The 19,748-nt window shown below is 40.7% G+C and overlaps 1 protein-coding gene across 2 annotated transcripts in view; it reads right to left on the reverse strand.

Moving 5' to 3' along the window:
* Positions 1–3,201: 3,201 nt before the first annotated feature.
* GMPS (guanine monophosphate synthase) overlaps positions 3,202–19,748 on the reverse strand; it is a 49,107-nt gene continuing 32,560 nt past the window's right edge. For both annotated transcript variants that reach the window (XM_020781946.3, XM_020781948.3), the window contains 7 exons: positions 18,738–18,843; positions 17,832–17,947; positions 10,898–11,023; positions 10,136–10,251; positions 9,587–9,717; positions 8,656–8,828; positions 3,202–6,509 (listed from right to left, as the gene is read on the reverse strand). In XM_020781946.3, the coding sequence (XP_020637605.3) occupies positions 6,408–6,509; positions 8,656–8,828; positions 9,587–9,717; positions 10,136–10,251; positions 10,898–11,023; positions 17,832–17,947; positions 18,738–18,843 (870 nt within the window). In that variant the 3' untranslated portion in view covers positions 3,202–6,407. The remainder of the gene's footprint in view (positions 6,510–8,655; positions 8,829–9,586; positions 9,718–10,135; positions 10,252–10,897; positions 11,024–17,831; positions 17,948–18,737; positions 18,844–19,748) is intronic.

Here is a 19,748-nt window from a genome sequence, read left to right on the forward strand (position 1 = left end):
CATCTTGCACAGGCTCTCCATAGAGGCGAAGACAATATTGTAGCTTATGTTTTGATTCCTTCCTGGAGTTGATTTGGAGCAAAAACATATCCGTATGTTTCTATACATATATGTATGCAATATAAGTCAGAGACACCAGTCTTTGAATTGTTATTAGTTGGGTAGTTGCCAGTCTTCCTTAAAGATCTACCTAACTAGGTTGTTGTGAGGATAAAATAGGATAATTCTATATCTATCTATCTATCTATCTATCTATCTATCTATCTATCTATCTATCTATCTATCTATCTATCTATCTATCTATCTATCTATCTATCTATCTATCTATCTATCTATCTATCTATCTATCTATCTATCTATCTGTCTGTCTGTCTGTCTGTCTGTCTGTCTGTCTATCTATCTATCTATCTATCTATCTATCTATCTATCTATCTATCTATCTATCTATCTATTTATACATACCCCACCTATCTGGTCATATGCTGCCCTTGTGCTTCCTTCAGGGAAATGTTTGCTTCAAAAGTATTACAAACAGGGTACAACTTGTTACTACTTGTCTTTACCTTCTAGCAACACAAAACACCTGAACCCAGAAGATTACGAAAGCTGATGCAGACATCAGGGGATTGAGCCAATAAAGACTGCAGCCTGGATGCCTTTCTTATAACTATTTTGCTTCTTTGTTCATTTTATTAAATTAATATGTTTAACTTATTTCCAGTGGGTATGATGGGACATAGAAATCAATACCCTGTTTCCCCAAAAATAAGACCTAACCTGAAGCCCTAGTATGATTTTTCAGGATGCTCGTAATATATGCCCTACCACAAAAATAAGCCTAGTTAAGTGAAACCTGCCAGCATTGTTGAAGGGAGAAGTGTACAATTATTTAGTCAGTTATTTTAGCAGTAAAACTTATATGGAAACAATCTTTGCCACAGGACCTTTTTCCCAATGGTAATGTTTCAAGTCATTGCACCCAGCTTGTTACAAAATACCCAGCACCTATATACATCGGCTCTTGAGAAGGTTCTGGAGGAGGCTCTTGAGAGTCCCCTGGACTGCAAGGAGAACAAACCTATCAGTTCTAAAGGAAATCAACCCTGAATGCTCACTGGAAGGACAGATCCTGAAGCTGAGGCTCCAGTACTTTGGCCATCTCATGAGAAGAAAAGGCTCCTTGGAAAAAACCTTGATGTTGGGAAGGTGTGACGGCAAGAGGAGAAGGGGACGACCGAGGATGAGATGGCTGGACAGTGTCTGCGAAGCAACCAACATGAATTTGACACAACTCCGGGAGGCAGTGGAAGATAGGAGGGCCTGGCGTGCTCTGGTCCATGGGGTCACGAAGAGTCGGACACGACTAAACGATATACATCGGCATACCTTATTTTCCACATTTTCTATTACAGTAACTGTCTGTTGTCATAAATTACCACAAGCTATAATATCAATATATTTGCTATTCCTCATCGGGAACAACTGGTGGCAGTAAAATACTGATAATACACAGAGAAAAATGTAGGTTTCAGAGCGTTAGATCTCACAATAAGTTATGCAAGGCAGTAGTGTTACATTGTCTTGTAGGGCCTGTTATAGCAAGTTTGATGTGATGTTTCTTTACAACATGTGAAAACATCTTAACATAACCAACAGCTCTGGCTCTCTCTTCTTTTCCTTATTAGCAGCTGATGCTATGCAGATCCTTGAGCACTACCTATCTTTGATAACATAGTGGACCAATAAACTAAAAGTGAATCCAGATGAGATGAAGATCCTATTTTAGGATTGCTGGACCTGAGGGAAATTCACTTAGCCTCAATGGACCAGATCTGTAGCCTGGAGGTACTCTTTTACATATTACTATCAAGTGAGTACTCCTCTCCTCCTGCTAGTACAGCCAGCCTGTGTGGCCATGGGTAAGCTGCACAGTCCCCAGATGCCCACAGAAGGGAATGGTAAGCCGCTTCTGAATATTCTCTACCTGGAAAGTCCTTAAAATGGTCACCATGTCATAATTGACTTGACGGGCACATGAAGATCATTTATATTTATGGTTATAAATACTGTATGTTGTATTGCCATACTGTTTTTGAATGTAATTTTTGGTTACTGAGGGGCATTGAGGATTGCAAGTTTAATTTTGTGTGAACTGTCCAGCATAATGCTTGCACCAATAGAGCAGTATATAAATGAATGAATAAATAAATAAATACAATGCATGTTTCACAGTAGGATTTTGGACAGTGTTTCTCACAGTTCCCAAATGTAAGCTACTTCACCCCATTTCTCTCCTGGAAGAATTTCATCACATACAAAGGAAAAAAGAATCACAGTATTGGACGTCTATCATTTTCCAAAATTATATCCTGACCCATTTTGGATATGCCATTTCATAATCTGACCTGATTTAGAGATAATTGGACTCAATTTTTTTTAAAGGTCTGTCTTTGTCAAGTACTTACTGTGGGGTTTTTAGCTAGTGGTGATATGTAAGGAAAGGGTAATGTTTAATTAAAAATTTGTTTCTCCACCAAGGTGTCATTGAGGCTGATTATATTATTTGATCCAGCAAAATTTCTACTGATGATTGTTCCATAGCAGTTAACTCCAAGGCAAATATGATCACGTAGTACAGCAGTCTAAAATAATGGAATTTCACTCTAAACTTTGTATCTTTCATAGAAAAGTTGTTTTGTGTCAGGAATTAGCTTCAAGAATATTCTCAATGATACTTTGAATCTCTTAGGCTTCATGACACTCTGCTTACCCAAGAAAATCCAGCTAGGGCCTGCAGTCTTCATTAAATCTTTCAGGGCTAAATCCAGTTAGCAGATCCACTGAATGAATTGGTTGGACTTGGTAAGTCAACGGAGTCACTGGGTCTTTTCTATCAGGAACTAGCAATCGCATTTATCCATTAGAATAAGGAAAGGGAAAAGAATGACTCAAGGAGATTGGCTAAGATCTTTTTACTGCAATCCACTTGCACAATCCTATGCTGCACAAATAACAGGACTCTTGTGGGCCTTAAACAAGGAGGTATCCAGAACCTCTGTAAGAAAGCATATGTCCTGTTGACTTCAGGGGGCAAGCTCTAGCACAACAGCAAGTGCCAAAGATCACAGGATTCTGATAAGGGCTCCTCTTACCAATGAAATATAAAATTAGTGGCGCAAGTGGGAGGAAAGAACCACACAATTATCCAAATGGGTAACTTTTATTTGTGGATAAAAATTAAGGCTCACAGTACTTTTATCATTTACAAGCAGAAAATGTTTTTTTTTAAAGGAGAATGCTAGGAATTATTCTCTATACAAATTCCTTTGAAAATGCTGACATGTCTGACCATAGATGAGAGGGTGAACAAACTGAACAAGAACCACTGCATTCATAATCTACGTATACATTCCCTTCTGGATCACAACAAGACAGTCATCTGTGTCTCTGCATCTGGCTGAGATGATAGGAATTAACACCATGAAATACATTCAAAGACTAGAAGGATGGCAGTTAAGGTATATTCCACATTCTGCTTCCTGCAAAAACTAAATCTATGTGTTGTGTGTGTGTGTTTTAAAAAACCCCACAAAATTGTTTTCTACACCACTGGCATCTTGGCTAAATTTTAAACAACTCACTTATAATGCAATAAACATGACATTTGTGTACTTCTGGCTCTTGCAATAATCAGCTTTATAAATTCTGCCAAGGTCTATTTTATTCATGACTCCTATTTAAAATATAAGTTATCATCTAGAGGGAACTGAATTTACATATTTCCAAAGATAGAAATCCTAGACAGCATGACTAGTTGTGTATCTAACATAACGACTATCAAAGCAAAGTGTTCAAATTCCAGCTGTAAAGGCACAGTCACTATTCAATAAAACTTCTGCCTCTTATGATTGTAGCCATTATGCTTATTTTTCAAAACTACATAAAAACTATGCCAACACTATGGATTATAATATTGTTTTAGATATCAGTCTGGAAAAAATTGTGTTTAAATGGCAACATTTCAATGGAAGAGAAGGTGCTTCTGGCAAATGCCATAACCTCAGTCTCAAGGCACAGCAATAGATCCAAGGGAGCTCCAATCTCAGAACCCAAATGTTCAGAACTCAGCAGAATGTCAGGAACCAGAGTTCCCTGCTTCCAAATAGTGCTTGTCTTTACTCTCGCTGCCAGGGACTCACCAGCAACTGCCCTGAAAACTCTTCTGACTTGGCTTTCTTAAAACCATGGATTATGGGAAAGCATGAAGATTGGATGAAATGGACTGTAGTCCTAATCTCTGCACTCTCTCATTCAATGTACTTATATCAATGTTGCAAGATCTCCGCAGGAAATTCTTGAAGAGAAACCAAAACATCTGGGGCACAGTACAGTTGTCAGTACAACAAGAGACCCACCAGGTTATCCCGGCCATCCAAACACCCAAGGTTTTTTGTTCCCTCAGTTTCTGACTGGTCACAGTGAATTCATAGCCAACACCACCCTTTTTCTCCTTCCTTTGCCATACAGGAAAACGTTGTAGCACAGAGGAGCAGAGAACAGGCAAAACACTGGTCTGGTTAATTCATCCAACCATGTCTTGGAAATTCAGACAAGGAGAGCGGCCTTGTCTTGAACGAAAATATGAAAGGCTGATGTTTTGGCATCAAATCTTGCTTTAAACGGAAACACTTATTTCATCTCCTCTATACAATTGCAATCGTTAGGTGACAAGTTTCCATAAACCCTCAGCAGAGCAAATGATCGCCCGTATCCTCCTAGGAACTGTGGCTATGTACTGCTTGAGCATCTGAGCACAAACAAAACTTTTGTGGGCTTGTACTGATTTCTGGTACAAAACTGAATTGGGAAGACATTCATAATAAACTGTGGCAGTCTTAAGAGAAAAAGTACTCTTTTTATGATGGGATGGGCAACCTCTGACGCTTGAGACGTTGCTGTACAATGGATATTATGTGCATTATATTTTGTCACTAGCTATGCTGACAAGTTCGGAAGAGAGTTGCTATCCCACAATTATCTGGAGGAGCAACATGTTGTCTACCCATGCTTGATGGCAACTAGGCACTTTCCTCCTTTCCTGTTACATTAACAATATCTCCAGATTGCTGGAACTGGAACCCCTGACAACTCTCAACACTGGCTAGCTAGAACTGATGGGAGCTACAGTTGCTCCCTCCTGCTGAGGCAGCTATACAGACACATTTCTGTTTGAGTTCAGAATATGTGGACCACTACCCACACCTATGCAAAACACATCTAACTTCTAAACCCGATGCACACACTGAAAGCAGAAGTAACTATATTCATCTTTCCAATTTAATTAGCAGGTTATCCTTCAAGAACCAACAATGAAGAAACTAATTTAGATTCACTTTTGTGAAGCTGACTGCGAAACCCAATCACATAAAAACTGGCAAAACATTTCAACAGGTCTCATAAAGGCATGCATAAGGGTTGCTTTTCCCTTGCATTTACAAAATACTTTTGTGAAATCTGGAAGCAATGGGAAAGGCCAAAGGGATAAAGACAAAAACTGAATGGCACAGATATTTTGATGGCTAGTGTGAATTGTTCTTTGATTTTGTGTAAAATACAGTATCTGCTTCAAATCATATATATATAATTCCTGCCTTGTTCTCTTGTAACTGATATAATTACATTAAATACAGATTATCACAGCATGGTAGGGAAGATGAAAAAGGTATGCATATATTATGGAGAAAACAAGGAGAGAAGTGGGTGAATAGAGTCATTATTTGCGTGCCGGTTTAGAATATCATCACTTATTGCCATGGGCTTAATATTCCAAATGATATGGAATAGGATATACAGAGTACAACAAACAAATATACATTAATTCCACAATTCAACAATACCCACTAGTCCATTTGGCAAAATATTTATTTATAATAAATCTGTTTCAAAAGCAGTTGGTCACTTTTTTCCATTTTACATTATTAATAGGCTCTAACAATGGTTTTGGTAAATGTAAATAAAGGGCCTCTTTTTACACAGTATACAAAAAAAAATTAAAAAGAGACACTGAAGTGACAACAATAGAAACACATGGAAAAAAACTGGAAGAGTCAAATAGACAAAAAAAGGCAAACCAATATGAATCTATCTGCACATAGGCAATACTGCCCTAATTATTTTACCCGTACATATCCTCAGCCCCACTTACCTCAGTCCTCCCCCCACCCCATATCATCACTCTTAGTTTGCAGATTATGTTCCAGGAAAAAAAATATTTTTTTAAAAAAATCACATGTGATGTAGCAGCAGCTCCAGTCACTCTTTTCACAGTACTGCATGTCAACACTGGGAATGGTTTTTGATATAATTTAAAACTCCATACAGTACTTTCACTTCGGGGGAAATCATAACTATTCCCACTCAGTTGTTCCTGGTGGTTTTGAAGTCAAGTCATACATCACCCTGGAGATTCCAGGAATCTTCTTAATCTCTGTCACCATTTTCAACACAACCTATGTGGGGGGGGGGGGATGAACAACAACAAAAAAAGACAGTATTAAGGAAGGTATTCTCCTCTTTGGAAGAAAAGATGTAAATCAGGACTGGATTGCAAGGCATGTTAGATAAACTGGAATAACCCTATTCTGGTGTTACAGCCCGAAACTGGGTTAAGTTTGAAAATCATGGTGACATGGGAACACAGGTAAGTCCTGTCCGCCCGTCCCTACTCCTCCTGAAGTCACACAGACCTTTGCATTTATATAGCAAGGATCTGCAGCAGCACTTCCAAGCTTGTTCTGTTGCAGACACTTACAGCATTTCCCTGACTGAAGGTTTGATAAGACAGACAAGACATAATTATGGAAATGCTGGAAAGGTGTTAAACAGAATGTACTTCCAAGTCCCCCTCTGGGGAAAAAAAGAAAAAAAAAAGGAAAGTCCACCTAGGGAGTGGGACCATACATGCATGCCTTCATCACTACCAATGCTTCAAGCCCTACCTGGTGTCATGCTGTAACACCTAAATAGGGCTGATGTTTCACCCAGTCCTCTAGAAAGGTGATTTTTTAAAATAAAAGCTGCTTTATTGGCCAAAAGAACCTCAACACATAAACAACAGCCCCAAATAGATAAAGGGCTCGCCGGAGATCAATTTCATTCATTCATTCATTCTTGTCAAATGAGCTCTTGCAACGCTGCCTCCTCACCTTTTCTCTCCAGTTATAGAACTGCATTAATTATAACTAAAATATGTCTTTTTAAAAAGGCAGCCCTAATAAAACACATCTGAAATTACAAACATGGCTGTGTGATTAAGCTCTTATTCCCTACTCCAAAGCTATGAAATAAAACCCAGTAGCACAGACTACATGACTGCCTACTAACTACCACAGAGAATAACCTCAGAGCGAAGGGACTGCTGTTTCATTCAACCTCCTGAAGGCAAGAAAGGTTCTGAGGAAAGCCATTCTTGTACAGGGAAATGTGTTGCCAATAGAAGGACTCTAATCGCTAGAGTTTACTGTTTAAAAAATGTGAATATAAAAGAAGAGGCTTTGCTGCTTAGGAGGCTTTTATCCTCACAGCCTAAATTAAATAAAATGGGTGGTTATAAGTATGCAACAAATGGATCTATATAAACCATTACATTGCTATAGGCATCCTTCAGTCTCAAGAGACTGTGGTAACATGCTCTGAATAGAGGTCTTGGAACAGCGTCTAGTGTGGCTGAGAAGGCCAATTCGAGAGTGACAATCCCTTCAACACTGAAGACAAATACAATCTGTCCCCTGTCCAGCTCCCTGACTTTCCTAGTTTCAGGACTGCCTCTTTGCCTCGACCTGCTGGACAAGTGTCTCTTCAAATTGGGAGAGGCCGTGATGCACCGCCTGCCTCTAGGCTGAACGCTCAGATGTTAAATTTTCCCATCTGTTGTGGTCCATTTCTAAGGCCTTAGCTTTGATGCTGAGAGCATCCAAAGAATATTGGCAACATTTTCAGTCAACAGTTTTGAACTAAATACTGACGTTTAAATAAAGGTCTTTAATTAAAATGTTTTTTAAACGATGCTGACCTTTGATTTTTCCTTCAGCATTGTGCCCAGAGGTCCCAGAAGAATCCACTTCTCTGAGACAGCCTGCTTGTAACACTTCATCGGGCATAAGCAGCTGCATGACCTCCAAAGGCATTGGACTAACACTGTCTTTGGCCCCAGCACCATGGCTGAAGAGCAAAGATTGGAAAGACCTGTTCTCCAAAATATCTAGAGGCTAGCATGTGGCCTTTCTCTACTCTGCACTACAAGCTGATTTGCTTACAAAAGATAATAGACAATGTTCCCTTGTGCAGCTATGCCAATGTAAAGTAAACAATGTAACTTAACTGCTTCTTTCTGCTTAATAGGACAAGTCCCTGCTTGGATTTTCAGATGTGTGCCAATCCATCAGATTGGGGTGTGCCCAAAAACCAAAATGGGTACTCATTAATTAGTAGTGAGAAGCTGCTATAAATAACACAATTCCTCTTTCACAGGCATAACTAGGTAACAGGATTCTAGCCAATAACAGCAGCTTTTTTAGTATTTCAATATACAGAACAAATGTTTTTCCACATCGGCAAAGGAACTGATAGTCCTTTAGCTAATTTATTTTACTTTACCTCTTCTGGTATCTCATTGCCAGGAGTCGCTGCAATACCAGTCATGAAATCGCTAGTAATAAAGGTTCGAATAACTACTGATCTTTGACAGGAAGGCTGCTTCTGTAAGGGATCTCGATCAAAATGCAACGGTGTTAGGATTATTGGCATCTGGCTGATTTTTCCAGAATAACCTTCAATAAGAGAGCAAACATACTGCAATTAAAAACTTGTGATAATGATAAAGAAAAAGAGCACAGACTATTGCTAAGACTGGTGGACAAAAACTGGTGAGCTGCTGGACAATTCTCCATTCAGTCATGAAGCTCACTAGTTAATCCTGGTGAGCCAAGTCTGACCTGTGTTACACCTGTTTTGTAAACATAAAATGGGAGAGGAGGAAGTACAGTGGGCACTTGTGCTACAACCATTTTTTAAAAACTACCATTCCCCAAACTTCCCAGCCAGCAGAGTTGGTTGCTTTTCCAAGCAATGTCTCAGGTCCCTGAAGGAATAGAGGGATACAAATGAAGTTTGAAAAACACAGCTCCAAGGCAAATTGTGCTCCAAAGGATGATTCTGAAAAGACGCTTGTAAAGGAGATGTACATGTTACGTTAACACTACAGTTCTCTTAACATTTTCATGTCATCCACTTTTTGTCCGAATGCACACTTTTGGCTATAAAATGAAGAAAATAGTTAGTGTCTCAAGCTATTAAACTTTCTGAAGCTAGAATTTTACAAATTCAAGATCTATTCCATTCACATCCAAAAAAACATCTGGATAGTTTGATGAATTGGAATAGGTGGGATTTACACAGGTACTGACTCACGATTCAGCGAGCAGCTAAATTGGTCTGCTCTTGCTGAGACCAGCAACTGCATTTAGGCCTTTCCCTATAATAGAGTATTTCATACAAACAAATAGAGCAAACAAATGCATATACTAACCAGATTCCCTGAGAATGTTATGAGCTTCAAAATCTGCTTGTCGCAACGTGCTGAGAACTCCTGTTGTCAAGAATGTTGGAGTAACATCTGTGGGGGGTTCCTTAACTGGTGGGCCAAACACATAAACAACTCTAAAGAAAGAAGAAAATGTAGAGCATTAGACTGTGCACTTTCTCCAATAAGACATGGTCTTTATTCAAGCAAGGCATCCAAATATGCTACATGGATTCTACCCAGCTTTATAAACTGTTATTTCAATCAAACTGATAAGGGAGGTAGCTGTATTAGTCTAGGAAAGGAACTATGGCACCTTAAAGATGCGTCCAGTCCACTTTTTCAGATTTGTTAGAAACATGGTCTGCAGAACAAGGGCTAAGACATAGGGCCATGCTTTAAGTATCAAGGTCTTCTGACTCTTTCCTCTTAGTATGCCTTTTTGAGTAAAACTGCAGAAAGAATATAAGTCATCTGTTCCCCTATTTAGTGTTTGCCTTTACTTCTCATGAAAACTAAACAGCAGCTGTACTTATAAATACCATAGGCACATACCGGTTTATATTGTGACACATGCGTGGTATGAGTCTGGCCAGGAACATCAGGGACTCCCAATGTGGAGCATCTTTACTGGAGATCCCACACACATAGCTGTAGGAACGACAGTCTCCCTGCAAATCAGCAGAACAAGACCAACAGTTGATATATTTTAAAGCACAGTTTGAAAACATGGGTGAACTTTATTTGCAGAACTCTTGTCTAGGTCTATGGCATTTTAACTAAAGGTGGTTCCAAACTGTCTACTGGTTTTCTGGCGGTCTGGTGATCAGACTGCCTCAGGAAAGCAAAGTTAAAGCATCATCCTCATCTATCACCAATCTCTACCTGCAATAAACAAAATAGTATCCCACATGAACCTCTGACTATTCTTTCTCCAGTTAACAGTAAGAAACTGATGATTCATTCAAACTCCACAGCTGCTTAAGAATTTATATATCTATTATCTCAACTTATATACCACCCCACAGTACAAAGCATTCTCTGGGAAGTTCACAGCATAAGAATACAAACAATAAAGAATAATACCACATAGTATATACTGTAGATGCATATTATTAAAACAACTTAGTGATCCCAAAACTATTCGGCCCCAAATTTACAAAAGGGATCATTTACCCATCTAAGCTCTTCCCTTACATGTGTGAAAATACATATTCTTTTCTTTCCACCTTGTTTTATTCAAACTCCACAGTTACTGAAAAAACAAATAGCCTCCACCACTTTTAGGATTACTCCAGCAGACACAACTTTACTCACTTGTACTCCCACAGTTTTGATTGGCAGCAAGAAGGCATTCAATGAATGGAGACTTGTAATTTGCATCAATTTCTCTTGGTCTTCTTCAGTTGTACATGCTTTGACCCTCTGCAACAGCGTATGAGGCTAAGTATCAAGCAGAAAGTCAAGCTAAGTATTTAAACATGTCAGCAGATTGTGCATCACTAGTTGTTCAACCTCTGTGCACAGAGACAAAAGTTAGAATGTAAGGGATTTTTGCAAAAATAAAAAACCTTCCATGCTTATGAGACTGGTAACGACAGGTTACCCACCTGTAATTGTAGTTCTTCAAGTGGACCTCTGTGATTCACACTCTGGGTGCTCCGCGCCTGTGCGGAGCTTCATCGGAAAGTTCTAGAGCTTCTGCGGCAGCAAAAAACACATTAGAATAAGGCCCCTCTCCCCTCGTATAAGTACCTCGGTGCCAAGCGTCCCCTTTCAGTTGTGTCACCTGCCGCTAAATTAAGCAGAATGGCGTGGCAGTGGGGAGGACGGGCAGGATGTGTGAATCACAGAGGTCCACTCAAAGAACTACAATTACAGGTGGGCAACCTGTCGTTCTTCTTCATGGCCTCTGTGAATCACACCCTGGGTGACTAAAAAGCTGTTTTACCTGGAGGCAGGGTGTCACTCCAAGATAGAGGCTAGAACAGCACGTCCAAAGGCCGCATCAGACTTTTGCCGGAGATCAAGTCTATAATGGTGGATGAAAGTGGACAGCTGTGCCCAGGTGGCAGAGGTGCAGATGTCTGGAAGAGGTATGCCATGTAGGAATGCCGTAGAGGTTGCCACTGTTTTGGTGGAGTGAGGGCGAATCACCTTTGGGATTGGTTTATGTGCCAGCTGATACGCGAGGTGAATGGTTGAAGCAACCCATCTAGATATAGTTTGAGATGTCACCTGGCGACCTTCAGTAGGTGATTGGTGACTTATGAAAAGTCGAAGTGAACACCTGAAAGGTTGAGTGCGTTGGACATAAAAGGCAAGGGCTCGCCTAATGTCAAAAGTATGGAGGATTCTTTCTTGAGTTGTGGACAGTGACGGGAAGAAGGAATGAAGGATAAATGGCTGAGAGAGATAGAACTGAGATACAATTTTGGGGAGGAAAGAAATATCCATGGACAGTTTGTCAGGAAAAAACTGTAAATAATGATAGTCGTGTCATAAGGCCACTAAATCACTAGCACGTCGAGCTGAGGTGATGGCGATGAGGAAAACTGTTTTAAAGGTAAGTAACCGTAAATCAGTTAAAGCTAAAGGTTTGAAAGGAGTTTTAGTAAGTTGTTGCAGTACTAGTGTTAGTAACCAATGCAGGGAAGGCGGGCGGGTATCTGGGTAGATATGAGATAGACCTTTAAGAAAAGGGTGCTTAAAGAAATCAGCTGCCGGAGAGTTAGATAAGAAACTATGTCAGAGAGGCAAACTCTGAAGGAAGAGAGGGAAAGGCCACTAGACTTGAGATGAAGCAAAAAAAAAAAACAAAAACAACAAACAAACAAACAAACAAACGTAGAACAGTATCAAGTGATGGGTTGATAGAAGGCAATGAAGAAGCTTCAGTGAAAGATTTGAATCTGTTCCATTTATACAGGTAAGCCTTTCTAGTGGAGTGCTTCTTTGATTGACGCAGGACGTTCATTAGTGAGGCAGACTGCCCCACACTGCCAGGTGCAGAACAGGTAAGTCTGGGTGGAGTACTTGGGAGCTGTTCTGCATGAGGGGGTGTGGAAGGCAAGGGAGGTGATGAATGTCTGATGAGAGATTGTGAAGGACTGGAAACCAGCGTTCTCTTGGCCACCAAAGGGCTATAACGATGGCATCGGGCTTGTCTTGTTGTAGGCGATCCATGACCTTGTGGAGAAGCAGGAATGGTGGAAAAATGTAAGTGAGGGTCTTCGGCCATTGACCGATGAATGCATCTCCTTGGAAGTGTTTGCCAATGCTGGCTCGGGAGCAGTATCATTTGCACTTCCGATTCACACGGGAGGTGAAGAGGTCAAGAATTTGTTTGCCCCATTGTTTGCATATGCAAAGAAAAACTGATTGGTCTAACTCCTATTTGTGAGCTTGAGAGTTTGTGCAGCTGAGTAGATTAACCAAGTTGTTGTGGTGGCCGGCAATGTGTAAAGCCATGAAGCAGATATGATGTGCTAGGCATCACTCCCAGAGGTTGACTGCTAAATAGAGGAGACTTGGAGAGTGGGTGCCACCTTGTTTTAGAATATAGTACATCTCCATAATGTTGTTGGTGGCAATTTGTACCATCTTGCCGGCGAGGAGATTTCTGAAAGTTTTGCTTTCTGCAAAACTGCTAACCACTCTAATTCGTTGATGTGAAGCAATTTCTCTCTGGAGAAATCACTTGGCGTGGATTTTGAGAGATTTGCAGTGAGCTCCCCAGCCTGGCGATGGTGGCGACCTGTATTTGTGGTCGTCGGAACGGCTACCACTGAAGTTGGGAGGCGAATTCTGGGGTGACCCTTAAAAGAGTGTGAGGAGGGTCTGTGAGCAGATCAAAGAGGGCAAGAAACCACGACTGAAGATATCTCATCTTGAGACGTACGTGCTGCACTACTGAAGTCATAGAGGCCATGGTGTCCAGTACATGTTGCACAATCAAGGCGGGTACCATAGCATGAGGGGTGAAAACTTGAAGAAATACGATGAGATTTTCTCTCTTATCTGGAGGAAGAAAGGTGCGAGCTTATGTGAAATCTATGCATGCACCTATATAATGAATAATCTTTGTAGGTTTCAAATTTGATTTTTGTTCGTTGACAGCAAGACCGAGATCGCGAAGGAGGGTAAGGGTGAAGTGAGTGTCTCGTTGGACCTTGCGACAGGAATGAGCTACGAGGAGCCAATCAATACAGTGATGCCTCACATAGCAAAGTTAATCCATTCCAGATTAACCCTCCCTATGTGAAAACATCGCTAAAGGGATCATAAAAACCCATTGGAACGCATTAAACATCGTTTAATGCGTTCCAATGGACCCTAAACTTACCGTTCAGCGAAGTTTCCTCCATAGCGGCAGCCATTTTCGCGCCCTCAGTAAGTGAGGGGAGGGCGCGAAAACGCTGCGCACGGCCATTTCGGGCGTCTGGCTGCCATTTTAGAACCGCCGAACAGCTGATCCGCGGGCATCGCAAAGCGAAGATCGGTAAGCGAAACGCTTACCGGTCGTCGCTATGCGAGTTTTGCCCACTGGAATGATCAGTATGCCTCCACATTAGCAATCCCGAAAAGGGGATCGCTATGCGGATTCATCGTTGTACGGTGCACTCGTTAAACGAGGCACCACTGTATATGGAAATATGAGATTTTTTTTGCAACCTGAGGTAAGTAGCTACTGGTGCTATGTACTTGGTGAATACTCTTGGAGCTATTGCAAGGCGAAAAGGAAGCCTTTTGAATTGGTAGGCTTGTGATCCTAGCTGAAATTGAAGGAATTTTCTGTATGGAGGATGTATAGAAATATATAAGTATGCATCTTTGAGATCTATGGCAGTGAACCAGTCGTTTTTGCAGAGTAAAGGGAGAACTCATTCAAGGGTAACCATATGGAATTTTGTGGTAATGATGTATTTGTTTAACTCTTGTAGGTCTAAGAGAGGGGAAACACCTCCGTCCTTTTTGGGCCTGGTGAAATAGCGAGAGAAAAACCCTTTGTTGCATTGTGAGGTGGGGTTGTATGACGTCTTTGAGGAGTAAATTTCTTGTTTCCTCTTGTAGGGTTGGAGATGGTGGAGTGATGATGTCTGTTGGAAGAAATGGATGCAGTAGCCGTTGCAGATGATGGACAGTACCCAGACATCTGTAGTGATGGATTCCCAGACAGGCAGGTGTTTCCAGAGGGCAGGATGGGTGGAGTGGTGTGTGATCTCAGTCATGGGAGCATCAAACGTGATGTTTGGGCTTGCGGTCATTGCACCTAGTAATGAGTTGTTGGTGAGGTTTATTTCTTTGAATTCTGAAATAGGGTGTACAAGATGTTTGTTTTGGAGGATCACGTTGGAATTTTTGATATGAGTTGTACGGTCGTCTCAATTCATTTTGTTGGGGGTGTTGTAGGTAAGATGGATAAACTCCCCAATGTCTAGCTGCCGATCTTTTCTTTTGCACGTTTTCCAAAATATCATCAGTTTCAGCATTAAAGAGGCTTGCCCCATTGAATGGAAGGTCTTTGATACATGTGCAGGCATCCTCAGCCAGGCCAGCTGTCCTTAGCCAAAAGAAACGTCATAAGGTTAAGTGTCATAGTATTCATGTTTGTGGCTCAATGTCAATGGAGCCAGCATGTCCATGGGCATTTGTCAGTGTCAAAGATTTTTAATATTGAGAGATGTCATCCAAGTGTCCATGGACGTCATTTTATATAGTTCAGCGTTGGTGTCGAACTTCGGGTCATAGTAATGTCGAGTCTGATGGCTTGGTTCTATCGGGCAACAGAAATCGTGCGTTGATAGAGGGACAGAATGAGTGTCCACGGATCAGGATAGATATCGAGGATCATCAATATCAGACCCTGTGTCTCGGTGATCTCGAAACAGATTTTGTTTACAAGCTGGTAAAGCAGTGGAGTATACAGACGCTGGAGATGCCAAGTGAAAGGAATGATTTCCCTCATCTGGATTAGAGGGAAAATATCCGGAGGCTGGAGCTATAAAAGCCTCAAGTGTAGAAGAAAACTGCTCCATCGTCCTGGGTCTTTTAAGTGCCTGGTAGGGAACAGGTTGGAGTTGATGTGGGTCATGGTGATACGGCCGTTTCGACACTGATGGCTGTAGAGATCGAGGCCCGCCACAAGAAGGTATGGCCAAGCTAGATAGAGCAACTGGCTGATTGGCGGTTGCGGTTTGTCCAGTTGAGCACTGGTTGGGGCAAACGGCAACCCGGTGAGAGTGCTGAATGCGGGTCTGAGCCACGCGTGATGAAATAGACAGCTCCAGGGACTGTTTGGGCCGATGTCTCTGAGGCGATTGCGGTGGGCGATCAGATGTTGCCTAATAAGGTATGGTCACTAGTTGCTGTTCGGAGTCGGCCCTGTCAGGTGAAGCAACTACGGAAGGGTTGCTTGAAAGAACAGTGTGTTGAGGACTGGGAGGAGAAGATGTTAATTGATCAACTCTGTCATCCCATTCCGGTGATTGGGAGCAGGGTTGATGAGAGGGGATACCATCATCGTCAGAAGGTGAGCCAATAGAGACTGATTTGGCAGTTTGTTGAGGCTGCTGAGAAACAACTGCAATTTTAGATGTATGCAGTTTAGGTCTTTTAAGCGGAGAAGGCTCCGGAACTGAAGAGGCTTCGGTGGACATTTGTCGTTTAGTGGAGGGCTTCAATATTGAGAATTTCGGTATTGAGCACTTCGATTTATGAGTTTTTGAAGTTTTAGATGAAGTAGATGGAGCATTGGAGTGGTATGGTGTGGTCGATGGACGTTGTTTTGAGGCTTCAGAAAGAGCCTTCTCTATTGCTTTGGTTTGTGAGGTGCCCTTAGAAGGAGGCTGGGCCATTTTGGTTGGTTGAAGGGATTGTTCCCAAAGATGGAGTTTTAATCTGGATAAGTGGAGGACTCCGTGCTTGAAGTTCTTATAATGCTGGCAGGAGGATGTCTGGTGTGCCTCTCCCAAGCAAAAAAGACACTTGGTGTGGCCATTGGAGAGTGGTATTTTGTTATCACAGACCATGCAGTGTTTAAACGGGTCCAAAGGGGCCATGAATAGGAGAAAATAATTTGAGGAGAAAAAACGATGATTGAGGGGAGACCGAGTGAAATAGAAAAGAAAAAAAATCTCTGATGATAATGAATTTGATCTAAAATTTAAAGGAAAAAAGATTGATAACAGGAAGGAATCAAGAATAAATCTCTTTCTCTTTTACTCACAGAAGCAGAACTATGAGGCTCTCAACGCGGCAGTTGAAAGAAACTGAAAGGGGAGCCTTGGCACCAAGGTACTTGTACGAGGGGGGAGGGGCCTTATTCTAATGTGTTTTTTGCTACCGTAGAAGCTCTAGAACTTTCTGATGAGGCTCCGCACAGGCGTGGATCACCCAGGGTGTGATTCACAGAGGCCACAAAGAACAACAAAATGTTGCCACTGGAGCAACATCAAGGGCTCCTGTTATTCTGTGCAACACAAGCACCACCATCACACCATGCTCCCTACCATAAAAATAAGCAGCAATGGCTAACATAACAGCAATGAATGAATGAATGAATGAATGATTGAATGAATGAATGAATGAATGAATTAATGAATGAATGAATGAATGAAGATTAACATAACAAGTTACTTTAGTATGCAGGAGTAAGAACAAGCCAAATGAGTAAATGAGATGAGTGACCTAACATTTCAAGTTGACATTTCAAGCTCAGCCCTTTTTATTATTATTTCTCAAGCACTTAAAACTTACTGCTACCCTTATAAAGATACAATCTGAGATATATCCAGCTGGTAGTCACACAGTCTACATATGGAAAGTATAAACCAGAATGACCAAGATATAAGGTATAAGTTGTCATGCTATGGAAAATGAGAGAGCACAAGGATATGATCTAAGAAGTCAAAGGAAAAAGCAAGAGGAGAATCTTGAGATCGTTCTTGAAGAAATCAAGACTATAGGCAGTGCTTTGGGAAGTTGTAAAAGGTTATGGAGAGGTGGCAGAGAAGACGAAAAAGCCAGCAAAAAACTCAGGGAGAATATGGAGCAGGTGACATGATGAAAAAGTGGATGAGAAAAAGGGTTTCCTCAGTAAAAGACAAGTGGGTAGGAAAGCTACAGAACTGGCTTAGTATTATTTGCAATGCTAGTTCCTAATTAGCTTAGTTCTAGGCACATGCATGAACAAGCAGCAAATTCAGTCTGGTTGAATGCATTTAAATCCCTCAGCAATATAAACAATTACCTTTTTAACACTGGCAGAAAAGTCTGCTAAGATTTTCAAAATGTTGTTGGTTTCAGGGAAATCTTTGCAAACGTATGGTTCTTCAGCACATATCACCCTAATGGCAAGACCAGGACCTAAAATGTGATATAGAAAAAAGAACACAATGCTACCAGCAGCCAACAAGAAAATGATGAGTGATATCTCTGAAATGCTGCGTGGCTACAATCATGACCATTCTGCCTACACTATCACTTATCTGTAAATGGCTCAGCAGAGTGCTTGCAAATATTAGCAAAGAGCTCTGAAGCACTCGTAGTTTCTGTACTGTTTGCCCACAATGGAAATGCATTACTCTAGTTTCACTTCAGATCACACAGATATTCCCCATAACTCTTTATTACATATTTTCTTTGGAGTGAGAGAGAAGCACTCTTGCTTTCCATCTCCTCCCGTGCTAATTCCTTATAACCTGGAATTCTTACCCTACACCAGTTTTTCCCCTTTGCATCAAGCAGCCCACAGTCCTTTTAATTCTCTGGGTAAAATCTAACTTTGGCATTGCTGAGACAGAATGAAGGAGAGATAAATTCTCAAATAAAAAAAATACAACTTTAAAAGGAGGGTTTGGTTAAATAAGGAGTAACTGCACAAAGGAGTTATCTAAAAAGGACTGCATAAGAAAACAAAAACAAAGCAAAGAAAAGAACAACAAAAGACCCTTAAAACAAAAAAGAACAAGAAAACACACCAAGAATTCTTGCGACACCTTTATATGCAACAGATCTGGGGTTTTTTTTTTTAAAGAAATACTGCCCTGTTAAGACAAGAATACCCCTGTCATGAGCAGAAGAAGCTTTTCCTTAGCAGAGGTGCATCTTAGGATTCAACCCACTGACTTCTAGTGGATTTTTACTGAATCTGTACCTGGGAAGGGATGTCTTGAGACCAGCTCTTCAGGCAGACCTAGTTCTCTTCCAAGTATTCTTACTTCATCCTTATGGAAGTCCTTCAGTGGTTCTATGACTTTGCCCTGCAAGGGAACATAATAGAAAATCTGCATTCAGGACTTGGACATAACAGGTAACTAATGAGAGAATCGATTTCTAGTACTGTACTACTGAGGCTATCATTTAAACCTTGCCTGTATTACCCCAATGAAATGTCACAGGAACCATGAAAACAGTGAAGTGATGCAAAGCACTCGGCATAAAATTAATTCAATCTTTTTTTTTCAGGCTCCTGCTGCACAATAAAGAAGTTTCTCATTTATACTTAATAATGCATCTGAAATTGCTCTTCTACTTTACTTGGTACAGAAATTCTTTGTAAGCGGGTCTGTGTGAGAATATTAATGGCTTGTTGTTGCTCATTAGGTTTTGTATGAGAAAGAATGGCCACATTTCTAAAAACATTTTTTTTTGCTTAATACTGCCCTAAAAGGCAACATACTTGCTACAGATAAAGCTGGGAAGGAAATGGAGTATAATTTAATGGCTGCGAGGGATGGAATAGGAGTATAGATCTGGATCTACTGGGTAGGTCTCTGGTTGATGTGCTGTTTAGTTATTGGCAGAGGGGATGGTAACCCAAATAATATAACAAAAGTAAGATCAAGGTGGATAAAAACCAAGGCTTTTAAAAAACCAAATTAATTGAAATAAAGAAAATGATTTTTATTTAAATCATCAAAACTTTATTTTTAAAACTTAAATTGCGATTTAAATGAAATCCACCCTGAGCAAAATTCAAAGTGATTTTGTCCACTTAGATTATTCTGTTGAAATGAAGAAAGGTCATGTTTGTATTAAGTGGTATTTTCATGTAAAATGATTGTATGCTGAGGTCTATCTATGGGAATGGTCCTTTCCATCAAGCTCCAACTGGTGGACCCTAGGTTTTTTTTTAAAAAGGCAAATCTAACAAGTCTGAAGTCTG

This window comes from Pogona vitticeps, chromosome 3 (assembly GCF_051106095.1).
Source record: "Pogona vitticeps strain Pit_001003342236 chromosome 3, PviZW2.1, whole genome shotgun sequence".
In the NCBI taxonomy this organism is placed as follows: Eukaryota; Metazoa; Chordata; class Lepidosauria; order Squamata; family Agamidae; genus Pogona; species Pogona vitticeps.